Raw genomic sequence first — 24,242 nt, 5'->3', positions numbered from 1 at the left:
ACGAATGGAAATGTATGGTATGAACTCCTGTGTATCTGGCTACTTTTGTTCAGCATAAGGGTTTTGAGATTAATCCATGCAATTGAGTGTATCAGTGGTTATTGCTGAGAAGCATCCTATTACCTGTTGTACATACTACAGTTTATCCTTTCACCTGATGATGGACATTTGGGTTTGTTCCATGGCCGTTATGAATAAAGCTGCTGCATTTGCATAAGAAAATAAATGTTACCATCACTTTGGGAAACTGATGGTATCATCTACTGACGTTAAATTCAGACATACTTTGTGACCAACAGTTCCACTCCCAAGTATATACCTAAGAGAAATTGTTCCTATGTGCACCAAAGGACATGTACAAGAAATTTTACAGCAACATATTCATAACAGCCCAAACCTGGGGACAACACCAATGTCCATCATCATTAGAATGAAGAAATTAGGATATATTCACACAATGAAATCCTAGAAGGCACTGAAAATAACCGAATTATAGGTACACACAACAACGTGTCCAGTTCTCCCAAGTGTAATGTTGAAGGAAAGAAGCCATATGCAAAAGGAGTCAGTTTCTATGAGGGTCAAAAGCAGATGAAACTAATCTGTTGTGTTAGAAGTCAGGAACATGGTTTCTTCTGAAGAAGGGTTAGTTGTGGTTACCAGAAGGGGGCAAGGTGGGGGCTTCTGGGAGGTAGGTAATATACTATTTCCTGATTTGCATGTTTATTTTGTTACCACTCAGAGCCATACACTTCAAATTTGAGCAGTTTTCCATATACATGTTATGCTTCAATAAAAAATAATAAAAAACATTTAAAAACTGGCTTTAAAAGAGTCAATATATAGGGGCGCCTGGGTGGCTCAGTCAGTTAAGTGTCTGCCTTCAGCTCAGGTGAGTCCCACATCAGACTCCTTGCTTGGTGGGGAGCCTGCTGCTCCCCCTGCTCGTGCTCTCTCTCTCTCCCCCTCTCTCTCTCTCCCCTCCTCTGACAAATAAATAAAATCTTAAAAAAAGAAAAATAAATTAAAAAGAGTCAATAGATAAATTTCAGTGGCATCACAATGATCTCAGTTTATCTGTACAATAGTTATTTACAATTATTATCACTGTCCTCACTTTTATACATGAGGATAGCAACTCTGGTCAGAGCTACAAGACAGAGTCAAGCTACACGCTCAAGGCCCCGTAATGCGCAAACTCATGAAACCAGCAGCAAAGGTTTCATTCCAAACTTAGATATGTCCTCAAGATTTCCCTGCTCAATTTCTGTCTGAGACAGTTCACTTTTCTCATTGTATGTTCTCGCTCTCTCATCCAGTGTCTCCCTTTATCTGGAGGGGAAATGCTCAAGAGTTTAGACATTGAAACCTCGTGTTTAGTTATTTCTCAGGAAGACAGTAATTTGTTCTTTCTGTAGAACAGGAAAAATTTTACTTTTTTTTTTAAGATTTTATTTATTTATTTGACAGAGAGACAGCGGGAGCAGGAACACAAGCAGGGGGAGTGGGAGAGGGAGAAGCAGGCTTCCTGCTGAGCAGGGAGTCTGATACGGGGTTCGATCCCAGGACCCTGGAATCATGACCCGAGCCAAAGGCAGACGCTTCATGACTGAGCCACCCAGGCACCCCAAATTTTAGTTTTGCAGCTGCTTTCTATGAAGGAGTGTGAGCCCTGTCTTCGCTGAGCTAGTTGATGGCTATGAGCCCACCAACAGGGGACAAGAAGAAGGAACCCAAAGGGGTTGCAGATGGAAAGGTGTGGTGGCGAGCTGGAAGGGAGGATGCTGAGGCAGGGCTTGCAGTGGCTGCTTGGTGGACCAGCCAGAGAAAGAACACTTGGCAGCTGTAAATAGACGGAGATTGGAGAAAGAAAAGAAAAATGGAACCACCTGGGTAGGTTTTTAAGGAAGAAGAAAAATATTGGCAGGAGGGATGTGTAAAGATCTGGCATAGGATATGGTATAAACTTCATTCTCATCTTCCCAAAAGAAGCTTCAAAGTAGATTTGAGTGCTTGTTTTATTTTCTCTATGACAATAAAATAAAACTACCGATATATATACAACCATTAAAATAAAAATGTTTATTCAAGTATCTCCTAAAATCAAATACATGTACACCATGTACTTTAGCACATAAACTATCACCCAACAATGAGCTCCACCTGAACTTTGCAAGAATCTGCAAACCAGAGCATTTTTTTTTTCTTTTTTAAGCATCACTTTTATTGGCTTTCAGTAGCTTCTGTGAGCCTTGGAAGTGTTAAAAACACCATTAAAACTCCCCTTTTTAAATGTTTAGGAGTCAAATTGGCAACAAGAAATGACCTAGTCAATTTTTGTGGCTATGAGCTGGTATGGTACGCCTATGATCTCTTTTATTATACAGACTGACTCACTCAGGTCCCATCTTTTTTTTTTTTTTTTTTAAATAACCATCATAATTCTTAAGTGCTCCTGGTCCCCATGTGTTTCTCTTGCTGGATCTTTAAATGTTAGTACATTGGCAGGAGAAAAAAAAAAAAAAATCACTCTCCAGCCCCTCCCTGACTTGAAGTAGCCATTCTTCCCTTCCCATTGTAATTCCAGCTCTTATTAATTATGTGTATCTTGGGGCGCCTGGGTGGCTCAGTCCGGTAAGCAGCTGCCTTCAGCTCAGGTCATGATCCTAGGGTCCTGGGATCAGGTCCCACGTCCGGCTCCCTGCTCAGCGGAGAGCCTGCTTCTCCCTCTCCCTCTGCCTGCCATTCTGCCTACTTGTGCTCTCTATCTATCTGTCAAATAAATAAATAAAATCTTTTGAAAAAATTATGTGTATCTTTCAGGAAGTCACGACCCCTTTGGCTCTCGTATGTAAAATGAATACGATGAACTAAATGATTTCTAAAATGTTTGCAGCTGTCAGTTTTTAATGTTGTAAAATTTCAGATTCTATATTTTAATCTCTTGCCTCTACTCCCCTGAGCCAAAGACCTTTACTAATAGTTCCTGGAAAACAACATGAAATTCCTCAGTCACTGGTCCTCATTTTGGGATTCCCTCTGCTTCATATCAAGCTTTAGCTCTCATTTGTGTTGGAAGAGTCCATCTCTCTCCCCACAGCTCCCAGCTATGTAGCAAGTAGAAGCCTAACACACATTCCAATCACCTCTCATTTCCCAGTACATCCTATTTCTGTGGCCACAAAAATACAAGACTTTCCTGCTTCTTAGTCTGTACAGCTTCCAATTTTCTGGACTATCACCATAACTCCATGCAAGTGATGGTGACATGTCACAAAGGCCTATAAAATAAATACACAATGAACAAACCTATTGTCTAGACTGTGAAAGAAGACACTTGGGATCATTTATCTAGATACAGGACATTAAAGGAAAATCTATTCATAGCTAATACAGCCTGTTAGCTATGAATGGAGAAGTTTTTTAAAGTACAGTAAGCCAATAAAATATTCAAAGATATTTATAGCTCTCCCTTGCTGGTGAGGCAAGGATGTCTGACTCACTAGGAAGGGTAGCGAACAGCTCTATCCTTTATAACCAAGGGAACCCAAATTAGAAACAAACCAGAGGGGCTCCTGGGTGGTTCAGTTGTTAAGCATCTGCCTTTGGCTCAGGTCATGATCCCAGGGTCCTGGGATCGAGCCCCGCATCGGGCTCCCTGCTCCGCAGGAAGCCTGCTTCTCCCTCTCCCACTCCCCCTGCTTGTGTTCCCTCTCTCGCTGTCTCTCTCTGTCAAATAAATAAATAAAATCTTAAAAAAAAAACAAAAAACAGAAAGGAGGAGGATCTTTATTAAGTTGAGGGATGGATTATTTCCCTATCTGAACCAAAATATTCTAAAGAGGAATGTTCCCAAGCTACTCTAAGGTTCTGAGTGGTGTGAGTAAGCCCCAAGAAATGCCACATGTGGCGACAGCTTGCTCACTCCCAATACCCATGATGCCATGCTAGGTTGGTTCTCTTTTCTACCAAAGCCATAGTGCTCACTCTCAGCAGGGCAGCCCACGAGCCATCCCCCCAGCCCCAGGCTGGGTCTGAGCTGCAGCCAGTGGAGGGAAGAGCTTTTCCAGATGCATATTGGAAGAGAAACCAAAAAAGCATAGTTCACCTTGTTTCAGAAAAAATAAGTGCTTTTCTTCGGTGTATTTTCTCCTTCCATGGGTAATTAAGTCACTGCCAGTTTCCCAAATAGTATCATTTTAATGTACAACACCATTTTAATGTAAAACTCACAATAATTCACTTCGATTCCTCTCAGGATGCTGAGGCACACATCATGATAATAGGTCTTTACATTTCCTAATAAATAATCAGATGTTTCAGGTCTACCTTCATAATATAAAATATGAGATGAGCAGGAAAGGAAGCCCAGCTCTGGGCTGAGCTTCTGAATCAAAGGTTCACCTAACCCTGGGGAGGTGAGAGGTGGGGAGGAGGGGGGAGGGAGGTAAGGGTAAGTCCAGGGATGGCACTAGGGTAGGCGTAGGAGAGTCTGAATTGAATACAAAATTAACTGCAGTGTCTTCTTCCATACCTTTCTATCTTTGTTAGATTTTTAAAAGGAGCCTCGGAATATTCAGAATCACTAACCAGAGTAAAACAGAGGTAAGGTTCCCCTGGTATCAGCCAGCCAGCCAGCCAGCCAGCCAGTCAGTCGATCAGTCAGTTGGTCCAAAATGTGGCCTTCACTCAGTCTAGCCCTGGCCTCAGAGCTGGTGTTCCTTGAGCCACTAGATTCTTAGGAATGCATCTGACTTTTAGGAAAAATAAATCATGAGCTACAAATTCATATCATGTTTTTTTTTTAAAAGATAACATGCCTAGGAATATATTTAGAAAAAATTCAGGCAATATTTTTTACCGAGTCAAAAAAGAAAATTTGAATAGTTTTGGAAGATATGTTCTGGAATAGAAATACTAAGCATTCTCAAGATCTCAGTTCTCATTTCTACCTTCACATTAATTCATAAATTGATGCAATCTCAGTAAAAATACCAAACAGATCCTTTCGAAACCAAGGTAAACTAAGGTTTTCTGGAAGAATAAGCAATCCAAAACATTTTTTTTTAAGTTGCATAAAAACTTGAGCAGATCCTGAGATGTATTTTAATGCTGAAATAATTAAGACACCCATACAAAATACCACAGAAGGCCCGAAACAGTCCCAAGCTTAGCATAGAGAGTAACTATGCTAGAAGCCTGCTGTAACATTAGTACCTTGAGGGGAAAAAATTGGTCTTAGATTTCTACCTCAAGCTATGCACCAAAATCAATTTTTGATATAAAATGGAAGGAAAGAAGGAAAAGTTAGAAAAAAATCACTTAATTTGAAAATATAGGTGCTCTGAGTAGGAGAGGACTTCTTAAGCCAAAAAAGAAAAGTTATATATTAAAATGAAAATAGATTTGACTATACAAATATTTAAAATGTTTTCACACTGGACAAGACAAGTAAAATTAAAAACAAATAATAAAGACAGAAACTTTTTTTCATTGTTTTAAAAGTACTGTTTTCAGGGCACCTAGGTGGCTCAGTTGGTTAAGCATCTGCCTTCAGCTCAGGTCTTGATCCCAGGGTCCTGGGACTGAGCCCCATGCAGGGATCCCTGCTCAGTGGGGAGCCTGCTTCTACCTCCTCCCCTCCCCCACCCCGGCTTGTGCTCTCTCTCTTGCTCTCTCTCAAATAAATGAACAAAAATCTTAAAAAGTACTGTTTTCATACTGAATATATTTACATAAAAATTAACTTTGATAATTAATATACATTGAAAACATTAAGGCATATACCCTTTCATTTAGCAATTCTACCACAAGAAATTTATCCTAATGAAACATTTATGAGCAAAAATACTTACAGAAGTGTTGTTTCCATTTTTACATTATTTTTAATACCTTGAAAAACTAAATCTCTATAAATATAATCATGGTTAAAATGTAGTCAAAAAGTACAGTCACATTTTCAAGTGTGAAAAGCAGCCTATACAAGATGATCAAAAAGTTTTTAAGTGGACGTCTGGGTGGCTCAGTCAGTTAAGCGTCTGCCTTCAGCTCAGGTCATAATCCCGGTGTCCTGGGATTGAGTCCCACATCGGGCTCCCTGCTCAGTGGGGGGTCTGCTTCTCCCTCTCCCTCTGCCTGCCACTCTGTCTACTTGTGCTCTCTCTGTCAAATAAATAAATAAATCTAAAAAAAATTAAAAACAAAGTTTTTAAGTGTTCAATTCACATAGGCCTTTCATAATCCAAAATGTTGGCAATGATTTCCCTGTGAAATAGAATTACAGAAAGTTTCTTTTGCTTTGGGATATTTCTGGTTATTTCCAAAATTCATTATTTTATTTTGTAATATAGGGAAACATTTAATACTTAGATCAGTAAATAAACCGAGATCAGTAAATAAACTCTCTACATTAAGGTGATGAAGGTATTCACAGAGCAAGGCTCTGAAGGATGGCCATTATATTTTCTATGAATCGATTAAAGCAAAAGACATAATCCTCCCACAGGATAAAAAACAGGACTTTTTCTTCATGCCATTGTATTAGAACCCTGTGTGGTCAGGTGTAATGGAAATAAATGTGTGCCAATTCTCCATGCCGACTGAGAGGTTGAGGAACCTCTCTAACCTGGAGTCTGCTGGGAGTGTAACTGTGCTCGGTATCCTGTATTTGCTGCTCCAGATCCACACTTCCCCTTTTGGTGCCCTATGCTGGACCCTGTTGTCCTAAAGGAATGGCATAAAGTGGCTCCCAGTCCTTGGACTTGTCTTTGGATTTGGCCAATGGCAGTGATGGGGCAGACAAGACAAAGAAGAGAGTCGGGCTCTTTACTTCCGAGCTCCTTTCCTGTCAAGCCCTGTGGATCGGCTTCATCCCTCTCCTGAGGGCCACAACTCCTATTGGGCAGCCCTCACCATACCACTCAGCCTCCCTCTAAAATTCTGGGTTTCCCCAGTGGCTTCTCCTACCCTTGCCCCTTCAAGTCTAGGGCTTTAAAAGCCTCTGTTAGTAGCACCAGATGTTGCCCCAGCTCTTAGTGCTTTCCCTAAGCCCTGCCCACAACTTTGTAATGAGTTCTAATAAATTCTCAATCAAATCATCCAGTTTGAGTTGGTCACCTGATTCTTGAAAGCACCCTGGTTGATATATTAATATATGTAATTATCCAAAAGAATAATAAGGCTAAGTGCATTTATCCTTCAAAAACCAAAAAGAAAACAAAAGTGACATAATATGGCTTAAATTTTTTCATGCTTGAGATAAAAAATAAGTTCAACCCTGTGTTAATGCTATGATTCGATGATTCTATGATACCAGGATCCTTGTGCTTTCCAGTTTTGTTTTGTTTTGTTTTGCAAGTTACTAACCCTTATATCACCTCGCCAGGTACAGAACAGCATATTAGAAGAGAAATAGCAGAGGGAGAACACTGGTTATCTATTTCTCACAAGACGAATTGCTTTGGCCACATCAAATATAAAGGTAGACATTTTTCTTAGGTACCCCTTGTATGTTTCACAACACACCTTTTCACTTTGCTGTGATTGAGTTTTACTTTGCCCCAAGCTTTAAAATCTAATCAAGTTTACTGCATCCAGATGTTTCTGGTTTTGCAGCACAGTAAAGTAGCATGGACTCAACTGATTAACCATTTAAGTTGATTAACCATTTAAGGATATGAGGAGCTCACTGAAAGAGATTTCTCCTTAAAAAAACGAGATCATCCCACAAGGTTGTTTCAAGAGCCAACTCCTACACCCAAAGAAGGAAAGAATTCTGAGAAGAATATGGGATCTGTCCATCAGATTGTCCCAATCCCATTTCCCAGGACTGGGGGGAGATGTCGTGCTCTTTTCACTCCAAATTATTGCGAGGCATCCCAAACACAAAGCAGGATTGCATAGATAATAGTATAAGAAAGCACAGCACAAGAGATGGGAGAAAGCAATGCACTCTCATTTGAGGAAAGAAGTTCAGGCTCAGTGAATTAATACGGGAGCCCCTCAATGAGTAGAAGAGGTCAACTTCAGCACCAGTGACAAGTCCCCTGCACGATGGCTCTGATAGGGGCTGGTGATTCTCTTAGCTGGCACATCACCAAAGTTCCAAGAGCTCATATATTGGCAGTGGAAGTGCCTTTGATGGTGAGCGCAGTGTGATCAGAATGTCACTGGAAGCTCTGGGGGGCCAGAGGCTTTACCCGCCAAGGGTGGTAGTTACAGTGTCAGCAGCTACAGATGAGGCTGATGGCTTTGGAAGTGGCAGAGAGAGCCTCCTTAGCAGTGGGCACCAGCAACAGCAGTCAGTTACCCTCATATGAGTAAGAGAACTCCGGAAGCCATAGTTTAAAGGGACAGGTTCTCTGATATCAGCTTTCTTTTTATCCGTGAACAAAAGGTCAGTTTATAGTATTAGGTGGTCTCTTAAGCCCTCAGGAAGAAAAATCACTGAACGACAGTGTTATAAAGGAAAATCCAAACAGTGGCAAGTCTGAAGTGGCTGAGGGCAGCACAAGGACAATGGGGGACGCATGATGACAAACACGATCTCGCTCCCAGCTCTGCCAAGGACTGGGCTTAAATGTTGATAGCACAGAATTCCAACAACACACTTGAAATAGGAACACTAGATTCTTGTATACCCCAGGAAAAATAAAGAGAATCGGGGCACCTGGGTGGCTCAGTCGTTAAGTGTCTGCCTTCGGCTCAGGTCATGATCCCAGGGTCCTGGGATCGAGCACCACATCGGGCTCCCTGCTCGGCAGGAGGCCTGCTTCTCCCTTTCCCACTCCCCCTGCTTGTGTTCCCTCTCTCGCTGTGTCTCTCTCTGTCAAATAAATAAAATCTTTAAAAAAAAAAAAAGAGCATTGAAGACAGAAAAGCATAAGACTTTAAACCCTTTGAAATATGTTGATTCTAATTTCACTGTTTCTGTTCTCTCTACAGAGTGGCAAATTTTGTATGTCTCCCTAAAGGCAGGGAAACCAATGGAAATACCACAAAATGCTTTAAATAATAAACCAACAGTTGTCCCAACAACAATTGAAGAAAATCACAAGGAAAGTGTTAACTTCCTCAAAATTAGCAATAAATGACAAGGCAACGCTATGCTGGTATCAAGTAATGGGGTAATAAAAAGTTTACTGCAGGTGCAGGGGTATCTTAGTCTTATCTGATGTCCAAAAGGACATCAGCAGAGTAAGGAGCTCCTAGAAGGCTCTCAGGAAGCAGAGCACCAGCCCAGGGAGCATGGTAAGGAACACAGCCACAGTGGGAACTGGTTAGGGACTTGGATGTCTTCTTCAGACCACAGCCAGCCCACTCGGTCACTGTACTATCACAGCTCATTCCACAGCACTATCATTATCAGGCCTTCCCCCCCCCCCCCCCATCTCATCCAAGACCTTAGAAAGCTCTGAGAATACAGATCATGACAAGCCAAGACTGGGAAAGCCACTGATGAGGTCAACTACAGTGTTCCTCTGAGCTTCTGGAATAAGGAATTTTTGCAGAGGTATAAATGCCCCACAAATATTACTTGAAGTGGGCTGAAAAATCATTTATGACATTGAGTCGTAACTTCTCTAACTTCTTTACTCAGCAAATGCTCATCATTACAAGGAAGACTGCTACAATCTACTCGTAGGAACAGGACTTAGGTCACCAATATAAACTAGGAATAAGAAACTCATAGAATTTGGTTTTTCATTAAAGCAAACTTCAGTACTTTTAAGTGTTCAAACTGTGCCTGATCATGAGAAAGAATTTGGCAGGTGGTTCAATGATTATAACAAGAAGCACTCCAATTTTGGAAAAATCAACTGTAAGTAAGAAGACTGGATCAGCTATATATTGTTTTTCACTAAGGCCAAGATACTTTTCATTCTAAAAGTCAAGCACTGCAGAAAACAAATGCTGTGAAGTAGTCTTGGGATAGTCAGAAGTCTGCAATTGCATAAATCAAGGCTAAAAGCCATCAGGTTGTAGAACTGAAGATTCATTGCCACCTCAAAACGCATCTGTGTTCTCAATCACTGAAGTAACAAGATACTGCAGAAAAACCACGTATTACTAACCCACCCCAAATTTGATCCATTTATGTCTGTCAGTGAATAGGAATGGAAAGCACTTTTCTCTAAATGGATAGACTGATCCTTATATACACACATACCCTAAGACAACCAGAAAAATATGTCTGCATAGGTAATCTTGAAATATCAGGAAGAAGACAAAGAGGTTTCACCAGAGATGCATAAACACATGTATTCATTTAAGACACACCATCCTCTAATTCTTGTTTTTTTATTTCATGTGAACCTTTCAGGTAGAGTAAAAATATCTAAATGCCCATTCCATCTTAATATATTCAAGCAAAGCTCCTGGGAAGTTTTCCAAAGAGTTAGATTGCTTTAAAATTGGCCCATGCATTAAATAAAGCTTTGTCTCACAAAAGGGAACGAGTAACTGATACAGTCTCTGTACATTCACTCCACACAAGGTTCCTGTAGCTGGAAAGCATTCTCAAAGACAAACAACAAATCAGATCGCAGCTCTGGAGACTCATAGGCTGCCTCTTCAAGCAAACCTGCCGGCTCGCAACAGTATGAGGGCCCACCATCTGCTTCCCGAGGAATGTGTAATCTACCTGCTCTGTTAGTCCCCCAAAGGTTCTCCTACTTTCCACATCGGCCGCCCTTCATTCATTCCATGGCCTTTACCTTTCATCTCTAAGAAATGCATCCATGATAATTGTGCAAAGTTTCCCTTGAACAGCACAACCAAAAAAAAAAAAAAAAAGCCTTACATTTTGCAGAGAAACAAAAACTCAAATTCTGGGAGGACTGAACTGGCACTAAAAGCCACGGCAGCAAAGGATTCGTTCCATGGGTACCTGGCTTCTTTTCACATTACCTGCTTCGGTGTACTTCAATCCCACTTTTTCTTCTGTGTCTTTTGTCTTCGGGGGTGGCCAGACAGCTTGGAGTCTGCCTGGAGTCCTATCATCCTGCTCAGTGGGGCTGTGGTCCGGCTGTTGAAAAGCAGGTAAAGAAAAGAATATGTTACATGAAATGTGGCCAGAGCGAATTAACCCCTGAAAACGTGCTACCTGTAACTCCAAAATTAATTTTAATGGCCAGTTGCACATTGCGCTTATTCACTATAATTGAAACATCTCCCTACAGAGTGACCCTTTTCCAGAAAAGTAAAGTGATCTGTAAGGGTGGAAAAAACAACAAAAAACAAAACAAAACAAAACAAAACCCTCAAGGCCAAGTACGATACAACCATTAATAGATGATGTTTATCATGTAACTATTTTTTTTTCATAAATCACAAACTTTGAGCTGAAGATACAGATATAAACGCACTATGATCAGGTACATTTATAGGAATGATTATACATGTATCCCAAACAACTCCAGGGTATTTTATAATATAAAGACTAGTTTTGCATCTTCCGTGATCAATAGCTGTAGGTCAAGATAAATTTCTCTAAGCACTCGGCATTGTTGATTTCAACTGGTTTTTCTTTCCTTTAAATAAATGACATAGGGCACCTGGGTGGCTCAGTTGGTTAAGCGACTGCCTTCGGCTCAGGTCATGATCCTGGAGTCCCAGGATCGAGTCCCACATCGGGCTCCCTGCTCAGCAGTGAGTCTGCTTCTCCCTCAGACCCTCCCCCAGCTCATGCTCTATCTCATTCTCTCTCTCAAATAAATAAATAAAATCTTTAAAATAAATAAATAAATAAATAAATAAATAAATAAATAAATAAATAAATGGCATAGGCTTCATATTCAAGCCTACGGGTTGATTTTTACAACTAGGAGAATGCTGTATTGTGTTTAATTTTCAACTACATCCTAAGAATGTTTCCAAAAGATTTTTAAATTTTTAACGCCTTAACTGATCAACTACATAAGAGGGAATGATAATTACAAGCTGAGGAAATACTAAAATTCTATTGTTGTTATGAACATTTAAGATCTACTGGACAGGTGTTTGCTAGTCTTTATAAATTACCTGAATTAATTCTCCTAATAGTAACACTAATCCACTAATTAGATGGTTACCATGTGCTAACTTCACTTACTCTTCACAACTACCGTATAAGGTAAGGGTTATTTTCTTCATTTTGTGGATGAAGGGATGGAGGCTCTGAGGTGATCAAGGTCAGCCAGCCAGTAAATGGCAGAATTAGAATTTAAACCAGGTCTCACTCTAAACCCAGTGATCAGGATGCCTTGTAACGAACACGGAACATTTTAATCATATCACAAACACATATTTCGCCAAAGGGCAGACTTTCAAAGTTAAAATAGAGTTTATGCAGAGGTATAATTAAGAGGTGAGGAAATTGCATTGCAATTGCATTGCTTCCGCGTGCTGTTTAGTTTTTTATAAGAACATGTACTATTGGGGCACCTGGGTGGCTCAGTCATTTAAGAGGCTGCCTTCAGCTCAGGTCATGATCCCAGGGTCCTGGGATCGAGCCCCACATCAGGATCCCTGCTTCTCCCTCTCCACCGCTTGTGTTCTCTCATGTTCTCTCTCTCAAATAAATAAATAAAATCTTAAAAAAGAAAAGAACATCTACTATTAATGTTTAAACTCAGAGTGACAGTTTTCCCTTTCTGCCCTCACATCTTTATGTATATCCCTCTTTTGACACTCCAGAAAAATATAAGGAAGACAGAAATCGCTAGTTTAACTGCATACTCCTTGCAAGGACGATTTGATCATAATCCTCTTTCACCTAGAAGAGACTCACTAACAATAGGTAACTGGGATTCACTTTGACAGGAAACCTGAAAAAAAAAAATACAGCAGCATTGCATCTTACGACAAAACCCCAAACCCAATTCTACATACGCTTTTGGAATCAGAGGGGCCGTCCCCTGGCCTTGACCTGGATCTTTCAAACACAGCTCTTAAGGACTCCTTCTCATGCTTCATCTTACGCTTGAGAGCTTCCAGCTCAGAGGTGTCAGCTGTGGTCCCCTTTTTGGGGGGGCGAACGAATATGGCTTTAAAGGCCTCGAGGGCTGTCTCTGGAGGCTTTGGCTTGACCTCTCCACCCCGGGTCTGGGCTCCACTGGGGCCACTCTGGCTCTCCTGGGCAGCACTGCAGCCCATCTCCTCCTTCCTGGGCTGCTCGGGGTCTTCTGCCTTCACTTCCGCTTTGGGCATGTCAAGGATGAACAGCTGAGAGAGCTGCTCCAGGAGAGTGGGAGTGGCCTTCGCGTCAGTTGTCTTCTCCCCAGTCTTCACTGTCTGAGGCCCTGCCTGGGCTAAGGACTTCTGAACAGGCTGTGTCAATTTGAGCAAAGCCAGGTCGCCATCCTTTGGTTTAATTTCAGTGATGGTCTCCCCTCCCTCACCTGTAGCCCCCTTCTTGAGCACACGAAGCCCGCTAAAAAAGGCTGGAAGCTGCAATGACTTCTCTCCGGGGACTTCTTTTTTAGATGAGGCATTCTTGGTGACACCGACACTCAAGTTCTGGTCTGTTACCGTGGGGAGGACTGGGGAACTTTCTTCTGCAGCTTGTCCTTGGATGGGGCTGTGCTCTGTCTGAAGGCTACCATCACCAGGTTGTGGTTTGCTACTTATCTCAGATGGAGTCCTCTGAGGATCTTCTGCACAGAGCTCTGCATCCTCCCTTTCCCCAGTGGTGCTATTTTCCCTACGATCACGTGGCTTTTCTTTGGGATCCTGAGATGGCTCAGATAAAACACTGGAGGACGGTGGGCGGCTGGTGTTGCTTCCCTCTTCTGGCTGCTGGCCACCATCATCAGAGTCGGAATCACTGGTGGTGTTCACAAGGGTCCCACGGACCATAATGACATCGTCTCTGTCCACACTCTGAGTACTGAGTGGGAGCAGCTCTTGCCCAGGGAGAGAAATCCCTGCCCCTGCTAGTCCCTGATTTCCCTCTGACTCCGGCTCCACCCCCGCAGTCTTGCCATCATTTCCAAGGTCAGGTAGAACCCGCGCCTCTGCCGCCTGCCAATCCGAGCCCTGGCTGCGATCATCCCGCTGAGGTACTGGATCCAAAGCTAAACTGTGGAACGCCTTCAGTACCGCGTCTTTCTCATCAGGCTTCACAGAGTCCAACTTACTTGTAAACCCAAACAAAGTTTTCATAGAGAACTTGCTCAGGATCGACTGAGCCACTTCAAGTCTGGCTTCAGGTTTTTCTGGTTCCGAGACATCATCACTGCCGTTCAGAGAGTCTCCAGCGTCCTCCATGTCTCGGCAATGCCCTTGGTGCAGGTTTTGACTTTTGTCACTTTTCCCTGCTCGCTCAGTTTATCCACACCATCGGCTCTGAACTTACAGGACAGAGAGCAACAGTACCCGGCAGCCTGACTCAGCCGCAGAGCAAGCACACTTGGTCTCTTTCAGGTCACTTGCTGGGCCCTCCTTCCGGAGTGTGGGCGAGGATGGTATGCCCGGGCCAGCTGTGAGAAGTCCACGGAGCTTTATGCCCAGACGCCGCTGAGGCTGCACACCTTACTACACACGAACTGGGGAGGCTGCTCCTCTGGGACTTCCGTATTTATTCCCGTGGACAAAAGGGTTTTTGTCGGAGGGAAAGTCAGCCTGCCCCCAGTCATCCCGGCCCAGGACTTCGCTGTGAGCTCCGCCCAAGTGCCTCCCGGTAGCTTTCAACTTCCTCATTGGTGAGCAAGGGAGGCTCCAGAGCGTGCTGAGCCGGCAAGCAGATCCTGACAGCCCTTGACCCCCCACACCCCACCCCCCTTCGCCCAGCAGCCCAAGAGATTCAAAAGTGAATCAGCAGAAATTGACTGAAACGCTTTTGAGGAGCTCCCTTTTGCCATCTAAATTTTGGTCGGAAGCCTGGGCCCCATTCCAGCCAAAAAACCTAGCAGCACACACAGATCAACAGTCACTTACAAAACCCAAAGCAAAGAAAAGCAAGTAAAGAAACAGAGGATCTCAAAATGCCCAGAACTCTCAAAAGCAGTAATTTACTGCTCTTGAAACTTTTTTTTTTTTTTTTTAATGCTTTCTTCCGCTTCCCTGCAGGTCTCATCTGGAATGCAGATTTTAGCTGCCGGGGCCAGGGGTGAGGGGGAACCAACAGGACTGGTTTCAGATTACTGCTGTTTTAGCTCTGCCCTGGTGTCTCACTGTTCTACAAACAGGTACTGAGGCTAGCACGCCCACCACGCCCAGTGTCCACCAGCCTTAGGCCGGCAGAGTAAACAGCCCCAGCCCGGCAGGAATGATTACCCTCCACACGCTCTGTGCCAACCTCAGGCTTCTGCTCAGCAGCTCTAACTTCCTGGTTTCCTTAGGAATCCTGGTGGCCGAAGGGCACCCCTCTCTGCTTCAGCGATCCAACCAACTAAGTGAAACCTGGCTTGCTACAAGGTAACACACAACCTGCCTTGTTAGGCAAAGCGATTCAGCAAAGGTCCCCAAGGAGCCACATTCCCCTAAAGAGCAAGACATCTGAAAGCTCTCTGTCAGTCAGGTTTCTATCACAGACCCAATTTGCCTAAAACAAGAACAGGACGGACCAAATCACCATCAAACATCAGCTCAAGGTAGTTTCCAACCCTCTGATTATATGCTGGGAACCTGGCAACCAAGGACATGGAAAAATTACGGCTCTGTTTCCTAGCTGCACAGCTAACTGCCTCTTGGGACAGCTTCCTGTCCTACCTGAAGGTCTCAGTGTTTTTCAAATCTGGTCCCGTCAGCAGGCATTTAGCAAGCACCCACGATGGACAAGTTACTGCGCTGGATCAGGACAGTCAAACTGGCTTAAAAGTAATCACTGGCTCTCTGAGCAAAGCTGCAGGAAGACGGAGCCCAAGTGTTAAACACAAACAGCAATTTACTCTGCAAAAGAGAAGCTGTAGCCACAAGCAAAACAACAGTCTTTGTTGGTCTGCATCAGGGAACGGCTGTGAATATCATCACACTGATGACTTGAATCATGTTCCCCCAAAAGTATTAATACTGAGAAATTCTGATTGCAACACATTTCTAGCAATGCATTCAAAAGGAACCCTCACACACAAAAGAATACATATTATAATATCCCACCAACCCCTAGGGGAAAGTTAAGAGGTCACTTCCTGGTCCCTGATTTGACCTTGTGTCTAAATGGAGACTTTCCCACTTGCTCCTGAGGCTAGTGGGTTTGGGATTACTAATTAGGGACCACTTAATCAAAAGGCCACCATGACACACAGAAAACTTTATCGGCACCATTGAAGTCTTAGAACAGCTTCCTGTCCAGAGGAAATGCCCATCGATAAAAATCAGACTTCTTCTGCTTCTTCAAGTCTGAGGAAAAAAGGAATCACCACACCAGATCATAAGATCTGTCTTCTTAAGCCCTACACAGAGCATCCAACACAGGAGTGTGAGGAAGAGATGTGACACCTATTTTGTATCAGCCTTTTCAACTGAAAGGCTCCATTTTCTCAGACCTAACTAATTATTGATTTCCAGAATAAGTTTCTGAGCTGGCTTGTATACTAGTTTCAGATAAGACACAGAGTCCTCTAGACTGAAACACAGTAAGAGGCTCTCCCCATACAATTCTCCTCCATTTATGAAACATAATTCTATTACAAAGATGTAGTCATCCAACCATCGTTTTTACGCACCAACTATGTACGAGGCTCCGGGGATATAAAGATGAAGAAAACTCCAGCCCTCCTTGTTCGTGAAACATGAAGTTTAAGAGGGGAAATCAGCCAAGAAAGAGGCGACACTTTGTTCTTACACTGTAAGTACTTCATACTCTAAACTCAGTCAGAATAGCGATAGATGGACCATAAGACAATTCTGAATGAAAGCAAGCAGGGACCATCTAAATAAGATGAGTAAGAAAGAACATCATGGTAATTCAAATAGATCTTTGAATATAGACTCTCTCACACTATGAGAAATGTTACTGTTGCTGGTCATTTAAGGAATTGAAAAATGTTTGACCATAATGTTCAAATAAGAAGGCTGCAAATGTTTTAAATCATTTTACTTTATTTTTCATTATGACAAGTGTACTCTTTAATTCCCATCCACCGTTTCCCCCATCCTCCCACCCACCAACCCTCTGGTTACCAACAGTTTATTCTCTATAGTTAAGAGGCTGTTTCTTAGTTTATGTTTCTCTCTCTGGGTGTCTCTCTCTTTCCTTTGCTCATTTGTTTTGTTTCTTAAATTCCACATGAGGGAAATCATATGGTATTTGTCTTTCTCTAACAGATTTATTTTGTTTAGCATTATACTCTCTAGCTCTATCCATGTTGCAAATGGCAAAATTTCATGCTTTTCTATGGCTGAAATATACATATAACAGAATATTTATATTTACATATATATATACACCATATATATGGTATATATACCACAAAACATATCTTTTATATATATATCTATACCATATATATTAATGGATAAAAAAGTGGTATATCTATGCCCCTAACATGATATATCTATGCCCCTAACATGGGAGCAGCCAATTATATAAGCCAATTAATAACAAAAGCAAAGAAATACATCGACAACAATACGTAGGGGACTTTAACACCCCCCTCACTGAAATGGACAGATCATCTAAGCAAAAGATCAACAAGGAAATAAAGACTTTAAATGACACACTGGACCAAATGGACTTCACAGATATATTCAGAACATTCCATCCCAGAGCAACAGAATACACCTTCTTCTCTAGTGTCCATGGAACATTCTCCAGAATAGATCACATCCTAGGTCACAGATCAGGTCTCAACCAGTACCAAAAGATTGGGATCATTCCCTGCATATTTTCAGACCACACTGCTTTGAAACTAGAACTCAATCACAAGAGGAAAGTCGGAAAGAACTCAAATACGTGGAAGCTAAAGGGCATCCTACTAAAGAATGAATGGGTCAACCAGGGAATTAAAGAAGAATTTAAAAAATTCATGGAAACAACTGAAAAGGAAAACACAACTGTTCAAAATCTTTGGGATGCAGCAAAGGCAGTCCTAAGTGGAAAGTATATAGAAATACAAGCCTTTCTCAAGAAACAAGAAAGGTCTCAAATACACAACCTAACCCTTCACCTAAAGGAGCTAGATAAAGAACAGCAAATAAAGCCTAAACCCAGCAGGAGAAGAGAAATAATAAAGATCAGAGCAGAAATCAATGAAATAGAAATCAAAAGAACAGTAGAACAGATCAACGAAACGAGGAGCTGGTTCTTTGAAAGAATTAACAAGATTGATAAACCCCTGGCCAGACTTATCAAAAAGAAAAGAGAAATGACCCAAATAAATAAAATCATGAATGAAAGAGGAGAGATCGCAACCAACAGCAAAGAAATACAAACAATTATAAGAACATATTATGAGCAACTATACGCCAGCAAATTAGATAATCTGGAAGAAATGGATGCATTCCTAGAGATGTATCAACGACCAAAACTGAACCAGGAAGAAGTAGAAAGCCTGAACAGACCTATAACCACTAAGGAAATTGAAGCAGGATTCAAAAATCTCCCAAAACACAAAAGCCCAGGGCCAGATGGCTTCCCAGGGGAATTCTACCACACATTAAAAGAAGAATTAATACCTATTCTTCTGAAACTGTTCCAAAAAATAGAAATGGAAGGAAAACTTCCAAACTTGTTTTAGGAGGCCACCATTACCTTGATCCCAAAACGAGACAAAGACCCCATCAAAAAGGAGAATTATAGACCAATACCCTTGATGAACATGGATGCAAAAATTCTCACCAAAATACTAGCCAATAGGATCCAACAGTACATTAAAAGGAGTATTCACCACGACCAAGTGGGATTTATCCTTGGGCTGCAAGTTTGGTTCAACATCCGCAAATCAATCAATGTGATACAATACATTAATAAAAGAAAGAACAAGAACCATATGATCCTCTCAATAGACGCAGAAAAAGCATTTGGCAAAGTACAGCGTCCTTTCTTGATCAAAACTCTTCAGAATATATGGATAGAGGGTACATACCTCAATATCATAAAGGCCATCTATGAAAAACCCACAGTGAATATCATTCTCCATGAGGAAAAACTGAGCGCTTTCCCCCTGAGGTCAGGAATGCAGCAGGGATGTCCACTATCACCACTGCTATTCAACATAGTGCTAGAAGTCCTAGCCTCAGCAATCAGACAACAAAAAGAAATAAAAGGCATCCGAATCGGCAAAGAAGAAGTCAAACTCTCACTCTTTGCAGATGATATCATACTTTATGTGGAAAACCCAAAAGACTCTACCCCAAAACTGCTAGAACTCATACAGGAATTCAGTAAAGTGGCAGGATATAAAATCAATGCACAGAAATCAGTGGCATTCCTATACACCAACAAGACAGAAGAGAGAGAATTTAAGGAGTTGATCCCATTTACAATTGCACCCAAAACAATAAGATACCTAGGAACAAATCTAACCAAAGAGGCAAAGGATCTGTACTCAAAAAACTATAAAATATTCATGAAAGAAATTGAGGAAGACACAAAGAAATTGAAAAACATTCCACGCTCATGGATTGGAAGAACAAATATTGTGAAGATGTCAATGCTATCTAGAGCAATCTACACATTTAAAGCAATCCCTATCAAAATACCATGAACTTTTTTCAAAGAAATGAAACAAATACTCCTAAAATTTGTATGGAACCAGAAAAGACCCCGAATAGCCAGAGGAATGTTGAAAAAGAAAAGCAAAGCTGGCGGCATCACAATTCCAGACTTCAAGCACTATTACAAAGATGTAATCATCAAGACAGTATGGTACTGGCACAAAAACAGACACATAGACCAATGCAACAGAATAGAGAACCCAGAAATGGACCCTCAACTTTATGGTCAACTAATCTTCGACAAAGCAGGAAAGAATGTCCAATGGAAAAAAGACAGTCTCTTCAACAAATGGTGTTGGGAAAATTGGACAGCCACATGCAGAAGAATGAAACTGGACCATTTCCTTACGCCACACACAAAAATAGACTCAAAATGGTTGAAAGACCTCAATGTGAGACAGGAGTCCATCAAAATCCTAAAGGAGAACACAGGCAGCAACCTCTTCGACCTCAGCCACAGCAACTTCTTCCTAGAAACATCGCCAAAGGCACGGGAAGCCAGGGCAAAAATGAACGATTGGGACTTCAGCAAGATAAAAAGCTTTTGCACAGCAAAAGAAACAGTCAACAAAACCAAAAGACAACCGATATAATGGAAGAAGATATTTGCAAATGACAGATCAGATAAAGGGCTAGTACCCAAAATCTATAAAGAACTTCTTAAACTCAACACCCAAAGAACAAATGATCCAATCAAGAAATGGGCAGAAGACATAAAAAGACATTTTTCCAAAGAAGACATCCAAATGGCCAACAGACACATGAAAAAGTGATCAACATCACTCGGCATCAGGGTAATCCAAATCAAAACCTCAATGAGATATCACCTCACACCAGTCAGAATGGCTAAAATTAACAAGTCAGAAAACAACAGATGTTGCCAAGGATGTGAAGAAAGGGGAACCCTCCAACACTGTTGGTGGGAAGGCAAGCTGGGGCAGCCACTCTGGAAAACAGTATGGAGGTTCCTCAGAAAGTTGAAAATAGAGCTGCCCTACGACCCAGCGATTACACTACTGGCTTTTTACCCCAAAGATACCAATGTAGGGATCCAAAAGGGTATGTGCACCCCGATGTTTATAGCAGCAATGTCCACAATAGCCAAACTATGGAAAGAGCCAAGATGTCCATCGACAGATGAATGGATAAAGAAGATGTGGTATAGATATACCATGGAATATTATGCAGCCATCAAAAAAAACCCACAATCTTGCCATTTGCAATGACGTGGATGGAACTGGAAGGTATTATGCTGAGTGAAATAAGTCAAGCAGAGAAAGACATGTATCATATGATCTCACTGATATGAGGAATTCTTAATCTCAGGAAACAAAATGAGGGTTGCTGGAGTGGTGGGGGATGGGAGGGATGGGGTGGCTGGGTGATAGACATTGGGGAGGGTATGTGCTATGGTGAGCGCTGTGAATTGTGTAAGTCTGTTGAATCACAGACCTGTACCTCTGGACAAATAATACATTATATGTTTAAAAAAAAAAAAGAAGATAGTAGGAAGGGAAAAATGAAGGGGGGGAATCGGAGGGGGAGATGAACTATGAGAGACTATGGACTCTGAGAAACAAACTGAGGGTTCTAGAGGGGAGGGGAGTGGGGGGATGGGTTAGCCTGGTGATGGGTATTAAGGAGGGCATGTACTGCATGGAGCACTGGCTGTTATACGCAAACAATGAATCATGGAACACTACATCAAAAACTAATGATGTGGGGCACCTGGGTGGCTCAGATGGTTAAGCGTCCGCCTTCAGCTCAGGTCCTGATCCCAGAGTCCTGGGATCGATTCCCGCATCGGGCTCCCTGCTAGGCGGGGAGCCTGCTTCTCCCTCTGCCTCTGCCTCTCTCTCTCTCTCTCTCTGACTCTCATGAATAAATAAATAAAACATTAAAAAAAACCCTAATGATGTAATGTATGGTGATTAACATAACATAATAAAATTTAAAAAATGTAAAAAAAGAAGTGTTATATATATTTATAAATATAAATAAATTATATACACACGCACACACCTCACTTCTTTATCCATCAATCTATCGATGCACACTAGGTCTGCTTTCATATCTTGGCTATTGTAAATAATGCTGTGATAAACATAGGGATGCTTGCATCCCTTTGAGTTAGCGTTTTTGTATTTGGGGGGGAAATACCCAGTGGTGCGATTCCTGGATTGTAGGGTAGTTCTATTTTTAACTTTTTGGGGAACCTCCATACTGTTTTCTACAAGGCTATACCAATTTGCATTCCCACCAACAGTTCAAGAGGGTTTCTTTTCTCCACAGCCTCGCCAACACTTCTTGTTTCTTGTGTTGTTGATTTTAGCCATTCTGACAAGTGTGAGGTGATATCTGATTATAGTTTTGATTTGCACTTCCCTGCTGATGAGTGATGTTGAGCATCTTTTTGTGTGTCTTTTGGCCATGTGTATGTCTTCTTTGGAGAAATGTCTGTTCATGTGTTCTGCACATTTTTAATCAGATTATTTGGTGTTTTTTGGGTGTTGCGTTGTATCAGCTCTTCGTATGTTTTGGATATCAACCTTTTATTGGATATGTCATTTGCAAATATCTCCTCCCATTCAGTAGGTTGTCTTTTAGTTTTATTGATTGTCTCTTTCACTGTGCAGAAACCTTTTATTTTGACATAGTCCCAAAAGTTTATTTTTGCTTTTATGTCCCTTGCCTTAGGAGACGTATCTAGAAATATACTATTACGGTCAACATCAGAGACATTACTGCCTGTGCTCTCTTCTACGATTTTTAAGAAGACTGCAAATTTGATCTTAGTTGATTGGTCTTGAAAAATGAAATTTTTAATGCTTTAACATTTTCAGGGGGGAAAATAATCACTTCTCCTGGACATCACTTATCTCAGTGTCTTACTCTGTGATACATACTTATTAAATAACTACTACACAAAACCAGTACCAGCCAAGACTTTCTCCTTTACAACCTCTCCTGAATCTCTTTTGTTCTGTATGTGCCAAGGGCAGGCCACCCCAAGATGGGCCACCATGGCATGAAGATTATTTTGTGTTGAAGGCAATTGAGACTTTGCAGGCTCGAGAGAAGTTTTGCCCCTCCCTTAACCACTCAGAAGAATCTGAATTGGGGGTCTTCCCCAGAATAATGGTTATTACCAGTGATAAATTTTATCTGAGTGACCCATCTGTATGGCAGGACAAACATCTAGTTACCAAACATCCGCTCTTATTTCCCTGTGAATTGTATTCCTTCCTTTCAAAGTCCCAGACCCCTACCCCTTTCTCCTTAGTTTAGGATAACATATATACCCCATTTTGCTTATCTTTGGAATTTCCATGTCTTTGTGGATTCCCTGTATGTATGAAATTAAATTTGATTTTTCCTGTTAATCTGTCTCCTGTCCATCTGATTCTTAGTCCAGCTAGAAGAGGACAGGAAACTCACGCTCCTTGAGAGTTCTGACGTCAAGACCCTCAAGCCCTATAATAGCTATATCTGTGCAAGAGGCCAGATAAAGTGACCCACCTTAGACAACTAAGTTAAAACACGTAGTATTTGACCCATGTGATGTTCTTTGTAACTATTTGTTAAAAACACTTGGTACCCAGGGGCACCTGGGTGGCTCAGTCAGTTAAGCATCTGCCTTCTGCTCAGGTCATGATCTCAGGGCCCTGGGATCAAGTCCCACATTGGGCTCCCTGCTTAGCGGGGAGCCTACTTCTCCCTCTCCTTCTGCACCTCCCCCTCACTTGTGCTCACTCTTTCAAATAAATAAATAAAATCTCAAAAAAAAAAAAAAAGAAAAACAACTGCTACCCAGCTACTTGAAAACTGGACAGATATTTGTGCGGAGAATTTACTAGCAGTGAATTCTCCAAGTTTCTCTTATCTCACCATCCTCTCAGACTGAGGCGGAAGGCACCTGTACTTCACGACAATAAGAACATCAGTCCAACAAACTATTTCACCTGGTGAAAGAAGCCTACAAGAATGATTGCAAGAGAAAAGGCCCATTGCCTGAGAGCATCAGTAGAACCTTCTTGGCTCTCATAAGATTAGAGGAATCAGCATTAAAAAGTACTAAGTCAACTTGTAGAAATTGGACATTGCCTAAAAGAAAAGCCTCCTAAAGTCCTCCCAACCTCTACTCTTTACAGCCCTCCCCCACATCATTCAGTTTAGATAATTCCTTCCCCACATTCTCATAAAACCCCAGAAAGGCAAGGGAAAAGTAAAGCAAGTGAGATTAATTTCACAGTGTGAGGCTACATGAGTCTCCTCCTGTTTCTCTTACCTAATTTACTTCAAGTTCTGGGCCTGTTTTTAATGACTAATCGCTTCCAGCTTCTAAAGTGGTTCAACTAGCTTCATGTGATGATTACTTGAGGCAAGTAGAAAGGAGCTAAAATTACTAAGGGTAAGTAAGGGTGTAGAAACTATTGCTGTGGAGGACAAGTTTAGACCAGTGGACTGGGGAGAGTAAGTAAACTGTGGATACAGATGTGAGTGGTATAATGGGTGGAAATGGGGTTTGGAGTTTTATCTTAGTACATGAAGTCTGATACCAATGGTGAGACCTGAGGAAATTGTGATATCACAAGCACTCAAAG

General features: G+C 41.7%; 1 protein-coding gene across 7 annotated transcripts in view; it reads right to left on the bottom strand.

The window, feature by feature from the left end:
* FMN1 (formin 1) overlaps nt 1–24,242 on the bottom strand; it is a 443,362-nt gene that overhangs the window by 286,492 nt on the left and 132,628 nt on the right. For 5 of the 7 annotated variants that reach the window (XR_003515832.2, XR_003515833.2, XR_003515834.2 and 2 more), the window contains one exon: nt 10,909–11,026. Coding sequence is in view for 3 of the 7 variants with exons in the window: in XM_027571393.2 (XP_027427194.2) it covers nt 10,909–11,026 (118 nt within the window). In the remaining 4 variants the exon portion in view is untranslated. Of the gene's footprint in view, nt 1–10,908; nt 11,027–12,870; nt 14,593–24,242 lie in introns of those variants that run through there. The other 2 variants (XR_003515835.2, XM_027571394.2) reach the window with 1 other exon arrangement.

The sequence above is a fragment of the Zalophus californianus genome, chromosome 6 (assembly GCF_009762305.2).
Source record: "Zalophus californianus isolate mZalCal1 chromosome 6, mZalCal1.pri.v2, whole genome shotgun sequence".
NCBI lineage: Eukaryota > Metazoa > Chordata > Mammalia > Carnivora > Otariidae > Zalophus > Zalophus californianus.
Note: the sequence above shows the minus strand (reverse complement) of the source record. Positions and strands in the feature narration are given on the sequence as shown.